General features: G+C 40.5%; 1 protein-coding gene across 3 annotated transcripts in view; it reads left to right on the top strand.

The window, feature by feature from the left end:
• slit3 (slit homolog 3 (Drosophila)) overlaps window positions 1–22,341 on the top strand; it is a 262,158-nt gene that overhangs the window by 176,895 nt on the left and 62,922 nt on the right. For all 3 annotated transcript variants that reach the window (XM_058048416.1, XM_058048425.1, XM_058048435.1), the window contains 9 exons: window positions 1,829–1,900; window positions 3,794–3,865; window positions 4,240–4,311; window positions 6,180–6,323; window positions 7,908–8,071; window positions 9,690–9,840; window positions 14,272–14,346; window positions 18,743–18,886; window positions 21,398–21,541. In XM_058048416.1, the coding sequence (XP_057904399.1) occupies window positions 1,829–1,900; window positions 3,794–3,865; window positions 4,240–4,311; window positions 6,180–6,323; window positions 7,908–8,071; window positions 9,690–9,840; window positions 14,272–14,346; window positions 18,743–18,886; window positions 21,398–21,541 (1,038 nt within the window). The remainder of the gene's footprint in view (window positions 1–1,828; window positions 1,901–3,793; window positions 3,866–4,239; window positions 4,312–6,179; window positions 6,324–7,907; window positions 8,072–9,689; window positions 9,841–14,271; window positions 14,347–18,742; window positions 18,887–21,397; window positions 21,542–22,341) is intronic.

The following is a 22,341-nucleotide window of genomic DNA, read 5'->3' as shown; positions in this document are numbered from 1 at the left end:
GCATTAAAATATGTATAGTTGTTGTTTGTTATTCAGCGTTGTTTTGTCAAGTTTGATGATCATCCGAACTTGGTGCACCCTGGTCGGTTTGACAAATGTGTTTAAAAAAAAAACAACTAGCAGAAAAGTTCTCCTCCCATTAATTGTGGAAGTGGTACATTTTTGGCTTCATCCTTTTTCACCCCGTCTCTTGTGCCCCTGCAGTGATCCCGTAGCCTACGTGTTAGCAATGTGGTGTAAACAAAGAATAATTGGAATGTAAATATTGAAAATTGCATTTACATTGTGTGTTAAATGAGAGTTGGTCTTCTTATATGTTGCTATGACTAATAATACTAATACTACTACTAATATAACTAATTTGGTCCCCATAACAAAAATACCGTAGTTAATCTTCAAACAGCTAAAATAATGCATTAGGCTACAAATAACCAATTACCTTGAAAGGGTGAAGGGAAATACATTTCTGGGGATCACAATAGATGAAAATATGAGCTGGAAACCTCATATTACAAATATGCAACATAAGGTGGCCAGAAATATTTCAATATTGAACAAAGCAAAATTTGTTCTCAATCAGAAATCACTCCACACTCTTTATTGCTCTCTGGTTCTACCATATCTTACTTATTGTGTGGAAATATGGGCTAATAACTATAAAAGCAATCTTCACTCGCTAAATGTACTGCAAAAAAGGTCAGTAAGGATAATTCATAATGCCGCCTACAGAGAACATACTAACTCCTTATTTCTAAAATCACAAATACTTCAACTTGCTGATATAGTTCATCTTCAAACAGCTAAAATAATGCTTAAGGCTAAAAATAAGCAATTAGCTAAAAATGTCATCCAATACTTCTCTACAAGAGAGGAGAAATATGATCTCAGGGAAGAAGTACATTTGAAACACTTCTATGCTAGGACTACGTTATGCTAGCCATAGCATTTCAGTATGTGGAATCAAACTATGGAATGGATTGAGTAAGGAAATCAAACAATGCACAACGATGAGCCAATTCAAGAAACAATACAAGCAGTTGATGTTTGCTAAATACAAGGATGAAGAGTCTTGAACCAGTCATGATGTACTATATATATCACTATATTGACACGCACTATGGTACACATTATGGCATTGGATGCTCATATCACCTCATACTTCGGTACGAGGTACATTATTAAAAAAAATAACAACCTTAAACTGTATTATGGAAAGCAGGAAGTGTACAAATGTGCATGCCCCCGTGCATGCGTGGGTTTTCTCCGGGTATTCCGGTTTCCTCCCATATTCCAAAAACATGCTAGGTTAATTGGCGACTGTGAGAATGTGTATGAATGTGAGTGTGAATGGTTGTTTGTCTATATGTGCCCTGTGATTGGCTGGCCCCCACCTCCAGCCCGAAGACAGCTGGGATAGGCTCCAGCACCCACCGCAACCCTTGTGATGAATGATAAATGAATGAATGAATACTTAAACTATATTAGGAAAGCAGGATGTGAACAAATGTAACAGTTAGTGATTGTAAAAGTACCAGATGGAAGGGTAGGATTTAATAAGCTTTGCTTCTTCCTACTCCTTTTGGACATGTGGAACTGTGAACTGATTATGTGATGCATTCAATTGTCATCTGACGCATGTTCAAATGAAATAAAACCATTACCATTACCATTACCACACAAGTGTGCACCGAGTATTTTTGGTTGGGACCAGAGTACTGAAGTATGAACGCAGCGTAAAAGCAGTATTGCACAGTCCTGATATAAACATAAAGGATGATCTAACCTTCACATCACGTTGCCTTTCTTCTCTTCCTTGTGTGTTTTTCAGTCGTTTGGAGCAGAACTTGATCAAAAGCGTCCCGCCAGGAGCCTTTTCCTCCTACAAGAAGCTCAAGAGGATGTAAGTCTGCCGATATTGAATAGAATAGGAACATGTGTAAGAGTAAAAACACCATACAGTACATATTGATGCACCACATTTACATTCTAAGCATCTGGCAACCTTGACATGTGTTTAATTCCAATACCATTTCCCGTTCCATAACCTTCCTAACGCTTTTTAGACCACTCAGTTGAACAGAGTTTTGGTTAGAATTGCATGAAGTCAATTTCACTTAATATTTTTATGCCCGCATTCGCCATTCCATTGTGTTGTGTTTGGATAAGAACAATTAAATTAAGATAATATTGTGACAATTTTTTTAATGAATCAACAAACAAAATGAAATGATCTGGACCCCTCTGGCATAATACCAGGAAGTAAAAAGCCAATTTTGTAATATTTTGACTGAAGCTATCCCTCTGAAAGCTAGTGTGACTCAAAATCATTACTTTAGACACGCGTCTAAATCAATGAATTAATTGATCATTCGGGTTGGACTAGACACCTTACTTCTTTGACCTTTGGATAATTATACTTATCATACTTCGGTACACGTACCCCTGGTGGTATGTCAGCCAATTGCAGGTGGTTTTTGGAAACATTATAAGGGACCTATTATGCTCATTTTCTGTACTTTGTATTCAGTTGGGGCGGCACGCGGTCGAGTGGTTAGCTAGGAGACCAGGGTTCAATTCCACCCTCGGCCATCTCTGTGTGGAGTTTGCATGTGTATGGGTGCATGCGTGGGTTTTCTCCGGGTACTCCGGTTTCCTCCCACGACTCCAAATTGTCCATAGGTATGAATGTGAGTGTGAATGGTTGTTTGTCCTGTGATTGGCTGGCCACCAGTCTCGCCCGAAGACAGCTGGGATAGGCTCCAGCAACCCCGCGGCCCTCGTGAGGAAAAGCGGTAGAAAATGAATGAATGAATGTATTCAGTTGTGTACTCCTATAGAGCAGCTCCACACAATAACCAGCAAACAAAGCTTTCTAGATCTTCCAGATTCTGCACCTCATTCTGCAGTGTTTCCATAGACTTCCTGCTTCTGATCCAAACGGTCTGTTTAATTTAGTCCAGCCCGATCCTACTCTAGGTACGCCCATTCCGCTGTGATCGGTCCCACTCCCCAAGTGCTCCCGAGGACTTCCGGATATGTAGGTCAACATTGACTGAGTGCAGGCAATATCCAGTCCATATAAGGAAGTTCATATCTCACCGACGGCAATAGAACTCTGTTGTTGTTAGAAAAAACTCTTCCAGAGCCACCTAAAACTTATTTTAGGGCTCACTTCCAACCTCATTATATGATGCTCCAGTTTTAGGGGACTGACAAGTATGCAAAATATGAATATGTTGAAAAACACATGTCACTGCACTTGGCAGCGGATTGGTAATAGATTGGTAAAAGTCCAAGGATTCTAACATTTTACATTTATGCTAGAATGTCTTCCAAAGACCATAAGTGCCCACCCTGCTGCCCATATATGGTCTTCCTCCCCATGCTAACAGCTGCAGATACCATCATGACTGACAGACACGTGCAAGGCCATGAGGTCATCACTCAGCCACCCAATCATCATCCCGGAATGGGAGCGTTCAATAATAAATCCCGCTCCATGGATGTGAATGACACGCGGTGCACTTAACACGCCGCCGCGTCTGCTTTTTTCCTCTTTCCCTCGCCATCCCATCTCGCTGTCCATCATCCTCTACCTCATTTACTTACACCTACTTCCTCTTTTTCTTTTTTTTCTTTTTTCCCTTGACCTCTGCTGATGTATGCTGTCAGCGACAGTTCTAGGACATGTGTATCACTAATGCACTCCCTCCCTCTCTCTCTCTCTCTCTCTCTCTCTCTCTCTCTCTCTCTCTCTCTCTCTCTCTCCCCCGTTTTCCCTTCCCTCCTCCAGAGACTTGAGTAAGAACCAGATTTCCGACATTGCCGCCGATGCCTTCAGTGGCCTCCGCTCGCTCACCTCCTTGTAAGTATCACACATGAAGGCAATTTAGTAAATAATAATATTAAGGCTAAGGGACACACACAGACGCACACACGATATTTGATTGGTGTGTGTAATCACCCTCCGTGTTTGTTGTTTGCTACACGGGGTGAGTGTGATAAGAACATGAAGGACAGTTTAATTTGAATCAATCAGCGGCGTGAAAAGAAGACGGACGGACGGACAAGAAAGGGCGGGCAAGGTGAACGGGTGTTAGGAGTGACACACACGCACGCACGCACACACGCATAGGTACATGAACACAAGGGGATCAACTAAGGCGAGCTGAGGCGTGATGGTGCAAAAATCATTCCAGCAGACTTCTAATGAAATGATTTTACACTTGTCTTGTGCAGGGTGCTGTACGGCAACAAGATCACAGAGCTTCCCAAAGGATTGTTTGAAGGCCTGGTGTCCCTGCAACTATTGTAAGTACGCACTGGAAAACAAGGGTGTAGTTCCTTGCATGCGGAAAGAAGACATTTTATCTAAAGGGAGACTGAGGGCAGCAAGAAAACAGAACATTGCAGCAAAGTGGAGACTAATACGGCAGCATATAAAGCTAAGACACAGTAACAGGTTAAGCTGAAGTCAGATGTGGATCTTTGTTTACATCGGCACACTAGAAATACTAGTCCTAGATCCAAAGATGAGATTTGTGCAGGAAGAGGGTAAGCGAATGTTGCATGTTTGTCCATTTTGGTCCTATCTAGCCGTGCCTCCTCAAATTTCCCTTGTGGTATTGCTGGGTTTCACATCCACTTGTTGTCGGCCATACGGCAAAGAGATGGAGGGTCATACAAATGTTTTTGTGACTAGATGTTTCACAACAGAAATGCCACATACGTACATGCACCATTCTCACATGTTTTTGGATAACCTTATTATTGAGCTAGTCCATCATAATGAGAAAAAAAATCAGGAAACAACCAAAAAAACGCAGGGAAGCCACCTTCCTCAGAGTTTGCCAACCCTGTTGTTATAACAATAAAAGTAAAAACACTGTTGGAACTCGAAAATATGAAATTAGAACAGAAAACTAAATATTTGTCATTTCCTTGTATCGCTTCATTTAAATACCACTGCTGTATAAGTGCCCAATTATTCATTCATTCATTCATTTTTTATTGCTTATCCTCACGAGGGTCACGGATACGCTGTGGACTATCCCAGCTGTCTTCGGGCGAGAGGCAGTGTACACCCTAGACTGGTGGCCAGCCATTCAGAGGGCACATATAGACAAACAACCATTCACACTCACATTCATACCTATGGACAATTTGGAGTGGCCAATTAACCTAGCATGTTTTTGGAATGTGGGAGGAAACCGGAGTACCCGGAGGAAACCACGTATGCACGGGGAGAACATGCAAACTCCACACAGAGATGGCCGAGGGTGGAATCAAACTTGGGTTTTCTAGCTGTGTGGCCTGCGCGCTAACCACTTATTCAGTGCAAAATTATTCAACAGCATAAATATAACACCAACATTTGCTTGGTTGCAAAAAAACAAAATGTAAATGTAACATATACAAGATGGTAGAGGTCTGAAACATGAATTTGTGAAGCAATCACAAATTCCCAACGGGGGGCTCCACACATGCCCGGACAGCCAAGGTGTCCCTGGCCCCCCTCCACCCTGGTTCTGCAGAACTCAAGAGCAGAACAATGCAATATATTCATACTGACAAATGTGGCGTAAAAATGCAAATAGACATTATTTTCCTGATGTCTGAAGCTTTTCCATCGCCTTATGTTATGTCTTCATGCATCACACATGTACACACACAATTGGAGTAAATCATTTCAACACATGCGCCATTGTTCAGTTTAATCTCCAACATACTGAGTGTGTATATGTCTGTAGCTTTTGCTTGCAGCCTGTCTGCTTGTAGGTCTCGTGGTTGAAACCCAGCAGCATCAATAGCAAGTAGCGCTGTAACCTGTATGTTGGTAAAGATGTATACTGTATGTATTTTAACATCATCTGCAGCATATGTTGGGAATAAATAGAAATGAAACTGCTCCACTGGTGCTGAATGCAGCATATGGTCCATGCAAGCTCTGTAGTCCACCAGCAGAAAAGTACTAATGTTCCAGGCTTTTCTATCATAAAGTGAAGCCAAGCAAAGACAATGAGGATGACTCATTTTTTCTCCACGTTAGGGTGCCTATTCATAGACTAAGGTTATTCCATCCCCCATTACCATCCTCTATTATTCTGTGTTTCACCGGCCTTTAAAAGGCGAACAATACGATTCAGCCGTGAAACAACATGTCACACTTTGTGTTTCAGACTCTTGAACGCCAACAAGATCAACTGTCTTCGCGTCAACACCTTCCAAGACCTGCACAACCTCAACCTGCTGTCGCTCTACGACAACAAGTTACAGACTATCAGTAAAGGACTTTTCGCTCCACTGCGATCCATCAAAACTCTGTGAGTACAAAAAGTACACTATTGTATACCTTTGGGAACGTAGTGTAAATGCTCTAATAATATACAGTATTATTTACCTAAACCACAATGAGGCGTTAATTGGAAGCAGAATTGGAATGAGGCCGGTAATATATAACAATTATATTATTTTTACTTTAAGAAGGATTGAGAAAGTAGAAAAAAAAAACATAGCTTTCTTTGAGTACATGAGTACACAGCAGTACTCAGCAGCAATAACAGGACAAATGTTGTAAGAACTGTTATAAACTGGAATAAATGTTCTAAAAAACTGCCCATACAGCATTCACTATGCATGAATTTTATGAGTGGCATACATTTTAAAGCGCATGCAGAGGTACATAAAGCTGAAAGCCAGTCAGTAAAAAATACGAATCTTCTCAACAAGAGAGGAGAAATGCAAAAATTGTGGAACGGATTGAGTAACGAACTCAAACTGAGTGATTTCAGGAATTGTACTATGTGATGGATTCCAATGCAACTTAAATCTCACTTAATTTAATGGAATCCAATGAAATACAATGAAAAGCATTATATTTTAATTGCAAGAAAACTAGACTTTCATTCTTTTTTCATTTGATGGTCGCGGGCGTGCTGGAGCCTATCCTAGCTGTTTTCAGGCGAGAGGCGGGGTACACCCTGGAAATGCAAAAATTGTGGAACGGATTGAGTAAGGAACTCAAACTGAGTGATTTCAGGAATTGTACTATGTGATGGATTCCATTCATTAATTCATTTTTACCGCTTTTCCTCATGAGGGTCACGGGGGAGAACATGCAAACTCCACACAGAGATTGCCGAGGGTGGAATTGAACCCTGGTCTCCTTTTTTTTTTATATGACAGAAATTTATGAGAAAAAAATTGTGTAACTTTTTTACAAATTTATGAGAAAAACAGACCAAAATGTACAATAAAAAAGTTGTAATAATATTATATAATAATATTATGATGAAGTATTAAAATAATCTGAGATTTTAAGAATTAAAAAAAACAAGAGAAAACTTGTAATGAGACAGAAATTTATCAGAGAAAAAATTGTGTAACTTTTTAAAAAAAATTATGAGAAAAAAACAGACATTCACAAGAAAAAAATTGTAATAATATTATATAATAATATTATGATGAAGTATTATTATTTTTTTGTCTCCTAGCTGTGAGGTCTGCGCGTTAACCATTCGACCGCCGTGCTGAAAACCATTATATTTTAATTGCAAGAAAACTAGACTTTTATTCATTTTCATTTGAGGGTCGCGGGGGTGCTGGAGCCTATCCCAGCTGTTTACAGGCGAGAGGTGGGGTACACCCTGGGCTGGTCGCCAGCCAATCACAGGGCACATATAGACAAACAACCATTCACACTCACATTCATACCTATGGATATGCATTTTTTTTTTTATGGGGGAGGAAACCGGAGTACCAGGAGAAACGCACAGGGAGAACATGAAAATTCCACACAGAGATTCCCGTGGGCGGAATCAAACCCGGGTCTTGCCTGTGTGCTAACCACTCGACCACGTGCAGCCAGAAAACTGGACATGTCCTCATCTATGTTCTCTTTTCGTCAGTCATCTGGCTCAGAATCCCTTTATGTGTGACTGTCACCTGAAGTGGCTAGCGGACTTCCTGTTTGACAACCCCATAGAGACCAGCGGGGCACGCTGCAGCCACCCACGAAGGCTCGCCAACAAGCGCATCAGCCAAGTTAAAGGAAAGAAGTTCCGCTGCACAGGTGAGGGCACATTCCCACACTTGTATCAAACTGGGATTAATGTGACAAAAACATTCGAGTCGGAGTCCCTCCTAAAAGTGGTTCTGGCTGCCCTCCTTGCTTTGGGCCTTCCTCTCTCCTTGCTCCTCCTTTTTTCTCCCTGGACATTCAGTGGTTCTCTGGCCCCGCCTTCTTCCCGTGCGGATCCTCTTGTTTTAACCTCTCCGTTTTTGCCCTGCCCCGCCTCCTGTGTGTGGACCTGCGCACTGATTGGCTCGTGCAGCTGTCTCTTGTGCTTGATCTAACCATGTGGCCCCGCCTGCTGTGACATCACATGGTTCCGTCAAGCGCCAGGGACCGCCTTGCACACGCTCGCCTGCATCTGCCGGCCAATCCCGTGACTCGGAGCAGAAAACTCAGGGCTTAACGGAAGAGTTGTCATGATAGCACCTTGAGACATGTGACCAAGGTGACTCAGCAGGGCTCTACTCACCACTGTTGTATGTTTCCATTGGCTAAGCAGGTACAAGGAGGCACTATTTCTAGTACTTGGTCGCTCATTGGTCGAACCGCTTTGTTAATTAAAGGGGAAGGCAAGAAATGGCAGCTAAACTCACATTAGCTTACTCTGTTGATCCTCAGTCTCCACTGCCTGTTTTGTTTCTGCCCTTAGTCTCCTTGTGGATCAAATGTCCCTCCTTGCCATGCCAGGAAGCATAAATGAAGGAGATGCTTTTTATTCTCCATTGTTTTTTAGTGTGATGCGTTCAAAGCGGCTTGGTTTTTGCAGCATTACATGATGTATCGTTGACGTGGAAACCAAAACGAAGCAAGTAGAGCCAAGCCGAGCCACGATTTTAGAGTGAAAAAGCATGCATAATTTCCGATTCCTTTTTTTTTTCTTTAAAAGCCAAAAAGTTAAGAATTTAAAGTCAAGAGTCACCGGATTTCCTTCCATGCATGCTTTTGTTTCTCGTTAGTCTTTTAATGACTGCACAGAGATGCATAATTGTTAAAAGACAGTCCTGAGAGTTTAACATTGAGCCTCGGTTATCGCCTTAACCACTTTCCAATTGTTCCATTATTGCGCTGCTTTGCACCACTGAGATTCCACATTGCCAGCACACCCGCTCCAGCTGCTAAAACGGTCGTCAGCGGCTAGCATGGCTCACCTCAACGCTGCTTTTAAGACCTCCTCACCCTGCTCTGCTCCGACTGAAAAGAAGCGACTAATGAGCTTTCTGTCTTTCTTCAAAAGCATTTTTTTTCCTCTAGCTCTTTTCTGTTGTTTTGCTGCTAATCTCTCCCAGCAAGGTTCGTGGCAGCCCAGAGACATTATTAAAAATAAAAGATTCCGCCCTCGAGAGGTGTACACTTTGCCCCTCGGATAGAAATGATAACAAAGTTTGAATCAAAGTCGAAGGAATGGGAATTCCCTCATAAATTGCAGGTGAATGCTTAAAAGATATGAGTTGAAATTGCAAAGAAATTAATTAAGTGCTGTAATATCATGCAAATGTGCCCCCTAGTGGATGATGATGATTACCATTTGAATGCAGTCAAATTGGATGTTTTGCTAGCATGCTAGCCTCGTCCATATCTCACCAAGTGTCACGGTTTGTCGCTCCGGTTTCGACAGGTCAAGAGGATTATCGCAGCCGCCTGAGTGGCGAGTGTTTCCAGGACCTGGTTTGTCCCGAGAAATGTCGCTGCGAGGGCACCGTGGTGGACTGCTCCAACCTGAAACTGACCCGCATCCCCGCACACATCCCGGAACACACCACAGATCTGTAAGTCTGACATCAACCTTTAATGAAATATAAGGCTCCTATGATTCCCCTCAAGTTCGCCTCACATTCTGTGTGGAAGTGGTATGTTTTTCTTTACTTTGTCCTTCTTAGCCACTCTGTTTCAAACCTATTCTTATGATGGCGAGCATCTTTTGTGTCACTTCAGGGATCCCGTAGCCTTCGCCTTAGTGGTACGCAATGTGGTGTAAACAAAGTTTGCATTATTGCCGTTGTGTACGTCTATCTATGGCAGATTAATGATTGGCTGTCCTGTATATCAATCAAGTGGCAAACGTCATAGTGAGGATGGATGTTTTTTTTAATGCTATGGCCCACATTACGTTTGCAAAACTACAATCCCTACGCTAACGGGGAGTTACTATGTCTTATTATTGCTTACCATGTTTATCATATTAGGTAATACGAGTACAAGGTGACTATAGGGGTGTTATTTAATGTTTACAGGGCTCTAATAATGTTAAACCCATTTTTAGAAGGTCATAGACATATTTTCTATGCTCTAACTACTAAAATATTGTATTTGTATTGCTCAACATGTCTATTGTGTTAGATAATACGAGTACAAGGTGACTATAGGGGTGTTATTTTTGTCTACGGGTCTTTAATAATGTTAAACACATTTTTAGAAGGTCATAGACATATTTTCTATGCTCTAACTACCAATATATTAAATTTATTGCTTAACACGTTGACTGTGTTCGGTAATGCATGTACAAAGGTGACTATAGGGGTGTTATTCAATGTCTGTAGGGCTCTAATGTTAAACCCACTTTTAGAAGGTCGTAGACATGTTTTCTATGCTCTAACTACTAAAATATAAAATTTTTTATTGCTTAACACGTCTACTGTGTTCGGTAATACATGTACAAAGGTGACTATAGGGGTGTTATTCAATGTCTATAGGGCTCTAATAATGTTAAACCCATATTTAGAAGGTCATAGACATATTTTCTATGTTCTAACTACTAAAATATATTTTTTAATTTATTGCTCAACATGTCCACTGTGTTGGGTAATACTAGTGCAAAGGTGACTATAGGGGTGTTATTTAATGTCTACAGGGCTCTAATAATGTTGAAGCCATTTTAGAAGCTCATGTTTTCTATGCTATAACTACAAAAGTATTCAATGTATTATTATTGAATGCTACTCTGTGGAAATGCACCTATGGCAAGTGAGGCTGGAACCAATTAACTGTGATAAACGAGGGATGACTGTATCGGGACACCCCAAATTGGTAGTGTATTAAATATTTCCCAAAACCATTATATCGCAATTATTGCTAATGATGCTACTGTTCTCTGCCGTTACTGTGGTCAGTATCGCCCAATACACTAAAAACAATATAGGATAGATTTGTGCGTTAAAAGTTAAACGAAGAAAATTAAACTTCCCAGAATGCAATAAAGCTGCTCAGCACCTGCTCTGCTTTAATATGCACAGCACACATTCTCAAATCCTGTCGGAATATTGAGGTTTTTTTGTGTTTTTTTTTTTTTTTACTTCCAAGCTAAAAACAAGGCTCTCATTGGTATTTTCCATCTCCTTCCAAGACCCACAGGAACCATCATGATCTGTAGCGAGAGCTCACACTGGCATACTGAGCAGTCCCTTATATCCTTTTTAGCTGTGACAAATGGAAATGAGGTGGCACACAGCAGAGAGTAATATACAACGGGGATATCCTGATTACATTGAGGGAAGGCTTAAAGAGTGGCTCTGTGTTCAGGTTCTGTTGGCTGATAGGGGATTATTATAATACAAAAGAACCTGCTCAGTATTCACAGCAACCGTGAAACATAAAGATCGACATGAAAGTATAGGGACGTTGATGCGATGTGTGTGGCAGTCAAATCCTGAGAGGTGGACGTAAAAAAGAACAACAGGTTGCTACAAAGCACAATGGATGCTCTGATCAAATATTCATATCAAATCTACACAAAAAGGTGCAGGAAATCAAAGAGAAATCGAAAAAGTTTTACAGTAGCCCCCTGCTGTTTTAGAAATGCATTCATTCTGTCAACAATTTGTTTGTCATGCTGTTGCCGCACAAAATTTAACACAAAGTACCACCTCTCCGCAATGTTGTTATGAATAATTTCACAACAGTGAAGGAAATACAACAACAAAATCATAAATAAAGACCATTGTTATTATGAGCAAGAAGGGAAGGAAATGAGGTTAAAAAAAGATGTATTAACAATGTCCATGTTTGCATGCAAAATAAAAGGCTTTAGAAAAGGCAGGCTGTTGTTTAATCCCTTTGTATTGGCTCAAAGGGCCCATATTGTAGTATTTTTTAATCATTTTAAACACGGCACCGCATAGCAGGGGTGTCCAAATTAAGATATGGACAGACAATGTCCTTGGTGCCAATAGATGCTAATCACATGAGGTGTGGATGTTGAGAGTGGAATGGGAATTTTATCTCAGGATGCCGATTTTTGGACACATCATGAGTAGTGTACGTTTGAATCAGTGGGTTTTTACGTGGTGATCAAGCCTGAGCCTGAAATCTCACTAGGGTACTGAGATCCCGACCTGGGACCAAAAACTGCTCCACCCACCTGGTTGTCACTCAGCCTCCCCTTTAACCTCTACTCCACACCTTCAAGGGCATGAAGGAAGGCGGGTGGGTCGTCGTTAAGGTCGTCAGGTGGGCACCCTCCATCATTGGTCTCCCATCTGGCCTCCCAGGTGTTCCTTGCGCTTGATCCATAGCCACTGGCTCTTCAAAGACTGCCCATGAACGCCAGGTTCTTTCATAAGCCTGATAGTAGAAGAAGACACAAAACTCACCCCACTACCTCAGTATACTTCACTAGTAATGGTAATGGTTTTATTTCATTTGAACATGCATCAGATTACAATTGAATGCATCCCATAATCAGTTCACAGTTCCACATGTCCAAAAGGAGTAGGAAGAAGCAAAGCTTATTAAATCCTACCCCTCCATCTGGTACTTTTACAATCAGTAACTGTTACATTTGTTCACTTCCTGCTTTCCTAATTTATTTTTATTTTTATTTTTATTTTTATTTTTATTTTTATTTTTATTTTTATTTTTATTTTTATTTTTATTTTTATTTTTATTTTTATTTTTATTTTTATTTTTATTTTTATTTTTATTTTTATTTTTATTTTTATTTTTATTTTTATTTTTATTTTTATTTTTATGTATACATATATTTTTTTGTATTATTTATTTATTAAGTTAAGTTTTTGTTATTTATTTATTTATTTATTTATTTCTTGTCCCGTACCGAAGTACTCGGTGATATGAGCATCCAATGCCATAATGTGTACCATAGTGCGTGTCAATATAGTGATATGTATAGCACATCATGACTGGTTCAAGACTCTTCATCCTTGTATTTAGCAAACATCAACTGCTTGTATTGTTTCTTGAATTGGCTCATCGTTGTGCATTGTTTGATTTCCTTACTCAATCCATTCCATAGTTTGATTCCACATACTGAAATGCTATGGCTAGCATAACGTAGTCCTAGCATAGAAGTGTTTCAAATGTACTTCTTCCCTGAGATCATATTGTTCACAATGTGTAATGGAAATGCAAGCGAAGTCATTTTTTTGCGGAGTCACTTTTCAGACGCCAAGTCAGATTTATGTGGTCATATGACTTGATCACATAAAAAAATTGGATTGCAACAAAAAAAAATCCTAATTGCACATCAAACCTTGCAGTGTGAACGTAGCCTAAGAAGATATTGTACACTTTATCCACTTTTGACATACACACAATAACACAGCACAACCTGATAGATGCCATATATCACATAACATAATAAGGGATGATACATAAGGACAAAAAAATGCTACACCTTGGTTGGCCTACTTGATAAAGAAAAACAAAATGACCCCTAGTTTGCAGACCTCCAGGCGTGTCATGAAACAACACAACTTCAAAAGCAAGCGCTTGAGCGCCTCTCCTCGAAAAGTAAAGCAAACAAATGAGGGTGATAATGGATTGGCCCTCACGTGTGGCGCTCATAAGGAAGCTCTGGGGACACCTAATACTGTTAGAGCATCATTAAAAAGTCATTTTGCATCATCAGACCTTTAACTACTTTGTGTCAAGAGGTCTTTTTCATTTTCTGAAAGTTTAGCAACGGGTACATGGGATAAACTCACTTGACAAAAGTACTTCTTTACTTAGAATGACTCCAGTAAAGCACATATCCAGTGTTTTACCCGGGTTTAGGGTGTTGTATTATAGGTATTGATGACCCCATAGAAGCGATTCCTCGACTTCTTTAAAATACAAACATCTATCCTCTGGTCTTGTTAAACGTCTTAAAGAGTCACAAAAGGCCCCTTTTACCTTGATGATGCAGTCATGTCTCCTACTCTTTTTATGTGTGTTTTGACTTTGGTCTTGTCACTGTGCAGGCACCTCAACGACAATGAGATCAGCATACTGGAGGCTACGGGGACGTTTAAGAAGCTGCCAAACTTGAGGAAGATGTACGTATGGTTCATCCTGATTTCCATCCTGTAACCCAATACATGAGCATTCTCCTTTTCTAGTCTTTTTAACGCATCTTGGCCCTTTCATGCGTGCAATGTCACCAGTGTGATGATTGTGCTTGTCCCTGCAAAGTGCATTACATATGTTTGTTAAGGAGGATGCATGCACACACCAGTGTTATGTGTCTAGTTCGGGGACGGCTCATTATTATGTAAATGAAGTGGTTGTCAACTGTCAGCGTTTTCTCTCTGTTTCTCTATACAATACAATAATTGTACTACTTTCAAGCTACAGCCTTGAAAGTAGTACAATTTGGAGTTCAACCAATAAAATGTCGCCCAAATATGCCCCAGAAGTCAAAGCAGCATCACAACACACAGACACACACAAACATATTATTTCAGTTGCAAGGTACTCTTGCAGAATTTGCTGCATGCTTTGAATTGGAAAACGTATCGCCATCTGGTGGACACATTTTTTTACAAATTTCTAAATTAAAGTAGTACACTTTGAAATATATATTATAAAAACATATATAACATATAAAACATTTATTTTTTACCCTTTTCTGTGGACTCTAGCGTAAAAAAAATAGTTAATATAGCTAGCTAGCAACGAACTACCTATTTTGCCCTCACAAAAAAAACACTAAAAGTGTTCCATTTACATAACTGACTTGAATATTAACCAAGCTACAGTGATATTATTGTAGCAGCTAACATGAAAAACTATAATCTCGCAAACGAACACAACACCTCGCTAGCGGTCAGCGTCATTCACAGACAGAGGAGTGGATAGCTAGCTCTCAATTCCGCTACAAAGACTCAACAAGATGCTCGTTTATCATCAGCATTTTTTTACCTGAGGACTGGAGCACACGTAATGTGCTGGAAGACACAGCCATCCCAAGTAGCGCAGACATCAGAAGTGTTGTCGCTGTTTACATAACTAGCATAAACCGCTCACGGTTTTCTTTCATAGTCGAAGGTGTATATCCCAATGGCAGCATTGTAAGCTAAGTAAGTGAGGTCCACTGGACCACCGTCTACAAAAGACGGCTGCACGGCGGTCTCACAACTGGGAGACCAGGGTTCAATTCCACCCTCGGCCATCTCTGTGTGGGGTTTGCATGTTCTCCCCGTGCATGCGTGGGTTTTCTCCGGGTACTCCGGTTTCCTCCCACATTCCAAAAACATGCTAGGTTAATTGGCGACTCCAAATTGTCCATAGGTATGAATGTGAGTGTGAATGGTTGTTTGTCTATATGTGCCCTGTGATTGGCTGGCCACCAGTCCAAGGTGTACCCCGCCTCTCGCCCGAAGATGGCTGGGATAGGCTCCAGCACCCCCTGCGACCCTCGTGAGGAAAAGCGGTAGAAAATGAATGAATTAATTAATTAATAAAGACAATAAAATGTACTTTTTTCTGTGACATTTTACTAAATGATATATTATATAATAGTCTCTTCCATTTACATATGTACATGTAGCGAGTGAGTTCATTGAAACTCCTATTGGATTTTTTTCCCTTGTCTTGGAGCCAAGCATCGCCATGTAAATTGACCCGGAGACACATCAATCATCAAGCTTCTTTTCCTACCAATAATATAACCCGAGAAAATGTCTGTTTTCCATCCCGAACCGATAGATTGGATTCAACTACATCTCCCACAATTTAAGTGCTCATTATGTGTGGGAATGGTATGTATATGTGGCGTACATTATATATGTATGGTCCACCTTGCACCTTATCTAGTGAGTTAGTGGTGGAATAATTGAATGACTGACAAAGTGGGGGCTCAAGTGAACACATGACGGGAAAGGAAAGGGATGCAAATATGTTCAGGGGAGTGGAGCGCCGTGAGACGGACATGGCAGTGAAGTGGACGACAAGGAAAACAAGGCGGGATGGGGAGGGGCCAGGAAGAGCCAATATTGAACGGAAATATAGGATTGGCCTTCGATTCAGATTTACAAGTACGCCTTATCTAGAACCTGTGTGTGTGTTTGTGTGTCACGGTGTGATCGAAGGGGCGGGGGGGGGGGGGGGGGGGGTGTGGTGGTGGTGGTGGGGGGGTGCGATTGGAGAGCAACAGATGATTTATTGGAGAGGAAATTGCTAACCATCTAGCAGTGTCACTGACAATATAGATTGGGGCTGGCGCTCATTTCCATTCCGCTCCTCAATTCCTTCCGTCTGTTCTTCATCTCCACTCCTCTTCCTCTCGCATCGCTCCGATAAGAGGCGTGCCCGAGGCTCAGGCAGGGTTGATAGGCATCATCTCACCTTATTGTCTCGGAGGCTTTTCATTTTTTTGAGTTTGTTCCCCTTTTGTAGGAAAGATTAGTCAGCCTTCTATGGGTGGCTGCAACAGGGAATCCTCAGGTTGTGGGACAATACATTAGGTACACTTGCACTATTAATTAAAAGCTGCACACACGTACTTTGTAATTAATCACCTTGAATGAGCAATAATTAGCACAGCTTCTTAGTCTTTTCACGGTTTCTTGTCATGTCTTGCCAGATGACAAGCATTCAGCAAATACAACTCAAAACAATGACTCCATATGAATATTATTGGCCTTAATTGTACATACGTTTTGTCTATGAAATGTTTCCAAACAAACCATCTCTCTTGACGTCTGTTACTTTTGAAAAACAAGTTGTTTAATTTGTCAGACGTGGGCTTACTTATCTTGGCTCTTTGCATTAAGGTGACGTTACAGGCGAACTGCTTGTGTGGTAAGAAAGACTTTGTTGCACAATGTGCATATAACCACTTTGCTCCATGCTTCCATTGTGCAATGTTTTTTTCAAAATAAACTTTATTGTTAGCCGAAATGGTGTGCCGAGATCGCTCTTGTGCCTTAGTATTAACCGTATGTCAGGGAAAAACAGGGCACTGAGAAAGGTTCTGCATTGCCTGGAGTACAGAAATCCAAAGATGGGATAAAAGGTGTTATTTTTCTGTCATCAGAGTGAAAGAAATACTAACACAGTTCTTCCTCGCTTGTCTCCAAACAAAAGAAGACAAATAAAAATGGATTTTGACAGCAGTGTATCAATATGTTATACTTAGGGATGTTCGATATTATCTTTTTTGCTGAAAACTCTCAATTCCCGATACCGATATCAACCGATATTGCATTTTTATGCTGATATCGGGCATTGGACATTTTGTTTTTATGAGACAACATAGGTGGCCGCATGGTGGTCGAGTGGTTAGCAGGAGATCGGGAAGACCTGGGTTTGCTTCAGCATCTCTGTGTGGAGTTTGCATGTTCTCCCCGTGCATGCGTGGGTTTTCTCTGGGTACTCCGGTTTCCTCCCACATTCCAAAAACATGCTAGGTTAATTAGCCACTCCAAATTGTCCATAGGTATGAATGTGAGTGTGAATGCATATCACTATATTGACAGTTACTATGGTACCCATTATGTCATTGTATGGTTATCACCTCGTATTTCGGTACGTGATTAATAAAAAATAAAAAAAAGTGGAGGGGTAGGATTTAATAAGCTTTGCTTCTTCCTACTCCTTTTGGACATGTGGAACTGTGAACTGATTATGGGATGCACTCAATTGTAATCAGATGCTTATTCAAATGAAATTAAAACATTACCATTACCATATGGAATCGGTGTCACGATCAGAAGTTATATTTAAGTTTAATTTCTTAGCCTCACAGAAACTATGGTCCCTTCAAGGACCACCAAGCAAAGTGCGAAATTTCAGCGTTTGATGAAAAAACATGTTAGTAAAGCATAAAGAAAAAATGTAGGTGGTTTTAAGAGTGGTACATGTATGCTGTACATTTTACCTGTATTATGTTTTTACAAATTAGAACCCACCTAAGGTAAGTAGATGCATGTTCTGTGGAAAAAATGCATATTTTCGGATCTTTTTTTTTTTTTTACCAAGATTTGTGTATCTCACGAATGCGTGGAGATACACGGTTTCATTTTCTTTCCACTTCCTCATGCACACCTAATTCCGGGTACTCCGGTTTCCTCCCACATTCCAAAAACATGCTAGGTTAATTGGCCACTCCAAATTGTCCATAGGTATGAATGTGAGTGTGAATGGTTGTTTGTCTATATGTGCCCTGGGATTGGCTGGCCACCAGTCCAGGGTGCAAATGGGAGGATGGCTGACTTGTCTTGGTTCTAATTGCTGTCATCCGGGGCCAGTTTGCCCTGATGACACTGCAAAATAACCTTAGCTCAGGAGAAGATGTTTTTCTTTCAGCTGATCAGCCAGAAGACGACCATTCAACTCAAAATAATGGCATTGTTTGATACTTTTGGGCCATAACTGTACATATAGTTTACTTTATGGGACAACTTACCCCCCAATCAAAACCAGTTTTCTTGATTTGTGTTACTCCTGCAGCAACCTGAGCAACAACAAGCTTCGGGACATCCGCGAGGGAGCTTTTGACGGAGCGTCTGGTGTCCTGGAGCTTCTACTGACAGGCAACAAGCTAACGGGACTGCAGGGACGAATGTTCCGCGGCCTCACGGGTCTAAAAACTCTGTAAGTGTTGTTAACTTTTGTACTCTGACGGCCGACGCAGCGGAAGAATGCTCATAAATGTGATAAACTCGCCGGCATTCAAAGCAAGACTGGTGGATTTACTGTAACCTTGAAAAAGTCTGTCGTGGAATCCCAAGCATCAGCACCGAGCATTGTTAAATGTGCATTAATTGTAAGGTTTACGGCCTAAATGCCCTTTTGATTTGTGTTAGTAAGTGATACTCTGGGACTGTTTATTCACCCACTCTGAAATCAAAGCTAATGACGGCCTCATTTAGCCACCCACGCTAAACTGGCTACGCTCCAATTAGGGGTTACACGATAGCGAGCCAACTCACAAGCCAAGCTAATGTCGTCTGTGTGCACGTGGTAATGACGGACTAATGCTATCATTTATATATATGCCGACTAATGACTCTCTAATGGCATCAAGAGCGTCCCTGTCTCATGTTAAGCGGCTCCATGCTACAGTAATAGTCATGCTAACTAGGTTAGCCGTCCCGCGGGTTGCTAACTAACTGAATTATGAGCCCATGTGACTCAAAGACCACGGCTGCTGTCTTTTTGCAGACTCTGTTGCGGTCGTCCTTTAGGGACCGCTCAGATCATATTATGTTATTTTATCTTCTATATTTCACTCTTTTCACCCACACACAGTCCACGCTCGTGCATATGTAGCCAATACATATATTGCTAAACAAAAGCCGGTTCATAACTTGTATTTGGAATTGAAGGTTAGAGGTATAAACTCCAGGTGCCACCTGCAATGCAGTATATGCTTTGTAACTTCAGCCAAAGGAAAGTGACGTCATTGTGGTTTACTATAACCAGTTGACTACATTGTGTCGCTATAAATACTCCATAATTGTGCGTCAGGGGGTATTGATCCTCCAGAGCAAATATTTTTCCAACAATTTAAATTTTTTTCTCGCATTTTAGACATGTTTTGTGTGTAGGGAACAATGTCATATACTGTAATTATACTGAAAAAGCTCCAATTAATGCTTATATTAAATTACCTGAAGAGTCGCCTGTAAGCGCAGAAGCAAATTACAGTAGATGGCAGGAGGTACATTCTGAGGCCATCGGCGAATGGCGAAAATCTGTGTAAAAATGTCTAATGTTTACACAAGACTGACCCAAGTGCTGTCTCCAAACACTACTGTGAACTTACGTTAATGTTCCTCGATGTTAGATCAACATTTGCAATAAAATGTTGTAGTTTTTTAGCTTGAGCTCCATAACCTTGCAAATGGAAGCTCTCTGCTTATCCATATCTTACTTATTGTGTGGACATATGGGCTAATAACTATAAAAGCAATCTTCACTCGCTAAATGTACTGCAAAAAAGGTCAGTAAGGATAATTCATAATGCCGCCTACAGAGAACATACTAACTCCTTATTTCTAAAATCACAAATACTTCAACTTGCTGATATAGTTCATCTTCAAACAGCTAAAATAATGCATAAGGCTAAAAATAAGCAATGAGCTAAAAATGTCATCCAATACTTCTCTACAAGAGAGGAGAAATATGATCTCAGGGAAGAAGTACATTTGAAACACTTCTATGCTAGGACTACGTTATGCTAGCCATAGCATTTCAGTATGTGGAATCAAACTATGGAATGGATTGAGTAAGGAAATCAAACAATGCACAACGATGAGCCAATTCAAGAAACAATACAAGCAGTTGATGTTTGCTAAATACAAGGATGAAGAGTCTTGAACCAGTCATGATGTGCTATACATATCACTATATTGACACGCACTATGGTACCCATTATGGCATTGGATGCTCATATCACCTCATACTTTGGTACGTGACAAAAATAAAATAAAAAAACTTAAACTATATTAGGAAAGCAGGAAGTGAACAAATGTAACAGTTACTGATTGTAAAAGTACCAGATGGAGGGGTAGGATTTAATAAGCTTTGCTTCTTCCTACTCCTTTTGGACATGTGGAACTGTGAACTGATTATGGGATGCATTCAATTGTCATCAGATGCATGTTCAAATGAAATTAAAACATTACCATTACCATAAGGAATTGGTGTCATGATGAGAAGTTATATTTAAGTTTCATTTCTTAGCCTCACAGCAACTATGGTCCCTTCAAGGACCACCAAGCAAAGTGCGAAATTTCAGCATTTGATGAAAAAACATGTTAGTAAAGCATAAATAAAAAATTGTGGTGGTTTTAAGAGTGGTACATGTATGCTGTACATTTTACCTGTATTATGTTCTTACAAATTAGAACCCACCTAAGGTAAGTTCTGCGGAAAAAATGCATATTTTCAGAGAAAAAAAGCAAAAAAAAAAAATTGGCCAATATTCGTGTATCTCACGAATGCATGGAGATACACTGTTTCATTTTCTTTCCACTTTCTCATGCACACCCAATTCCAATTAATGGCCAGTCCTGTTTGCTGTTTACGATATTTGCAATCTGTTTTCCATACGTACAGTACATAACAATTGATGTGGATCATCAATAACCTGTATTCCAGGATGATGCGGAGCAACCAGATCAGCTGCATTGACAACACAACATTTACAGGCCTGAGCTCGGTACGCCTGCTGTCTCTGTATGACAACCGGATCTCCAGCATCGCCCCGGGAGCCTTCGCCACCCTGCATTCCCTCTCCACCATGTAAGTTCTGTTTGTATTCCTCATTTCATTCATTAAGATCATTTACACAATCAATAACAATGAAATTGAATCGTCTATGTTGACATGAGCTTAATTTGCATCATGTGTTTCCTGTTTTAGCGCACTTGTTACAGGCCGGTGCAGCTTTTCCTCAATATTCCGACCACCTTGTGCAAAGAGTATAAATAACCTTATATCAGTGTGATAAAACCTCAGCAGTTTATCTTTTATTTCATACTGTGAACACCACATACCACACTATAAAAGTCTCCCTGAAAACAGTGAGAGCTCATATAACCGTCATCTTTGATTCAAGTGTTTTACCTTGTCCTTTTTTTTTATTTTGCGGATTGCTGTGCAAACTCAACAGCAGCGCCTTTTATACAGAGAGTCTGCAAATTAGCCGGATCAGAACCATAACAGAAAGAACTGGCAGTACGTCGTCAACAAAGAACCCAGCAAAGGCGTGTTATTGTTTTAACGCGACCACACGGCATCCCAGAACTAAAGACATTAGCTACGTCAGTGTATTGTGTGTCCAATGGAAACAAGCGATTTCAACACAGCAGGGCGGGTCCAAAGCAAAACTATGGGAATTGAGTGCAGATATTCAGATCAAGTTAGGTTTTACATCTTGTTTTTGGAATTAAAAACAAGGAATTAATTGCCATTCATAATGTTTTTCAACTAGTATGTAGTCAAAACGATGGATGGATGGAGGGAGGGATGGAGGGAGGGATGGATGGATGATAAATAATAATGTGGAGAATACTAAATAGATGACATCAAATATGAACAGT

The sequence above is a fragment of the Doryrhamphus excisus genome, chromosome 2 (assembly GCF_030265055.1).
Source record: "Doryrhamphus excisus isolate RoL2022-K1 chromosome 2, RoL_Dexc_1.0, whole genome shotgun sequence".
Lineage (NCBI taxonomy): Eukaryota > Metazoa > Chordata > Actinopteri > Syngnathiformes > Syngnathidae > Doryrhamphus > Doryrhamphus excisus.
This window is presented reverse-complemented; position numbering and strand designations above follow the sequence as displayed.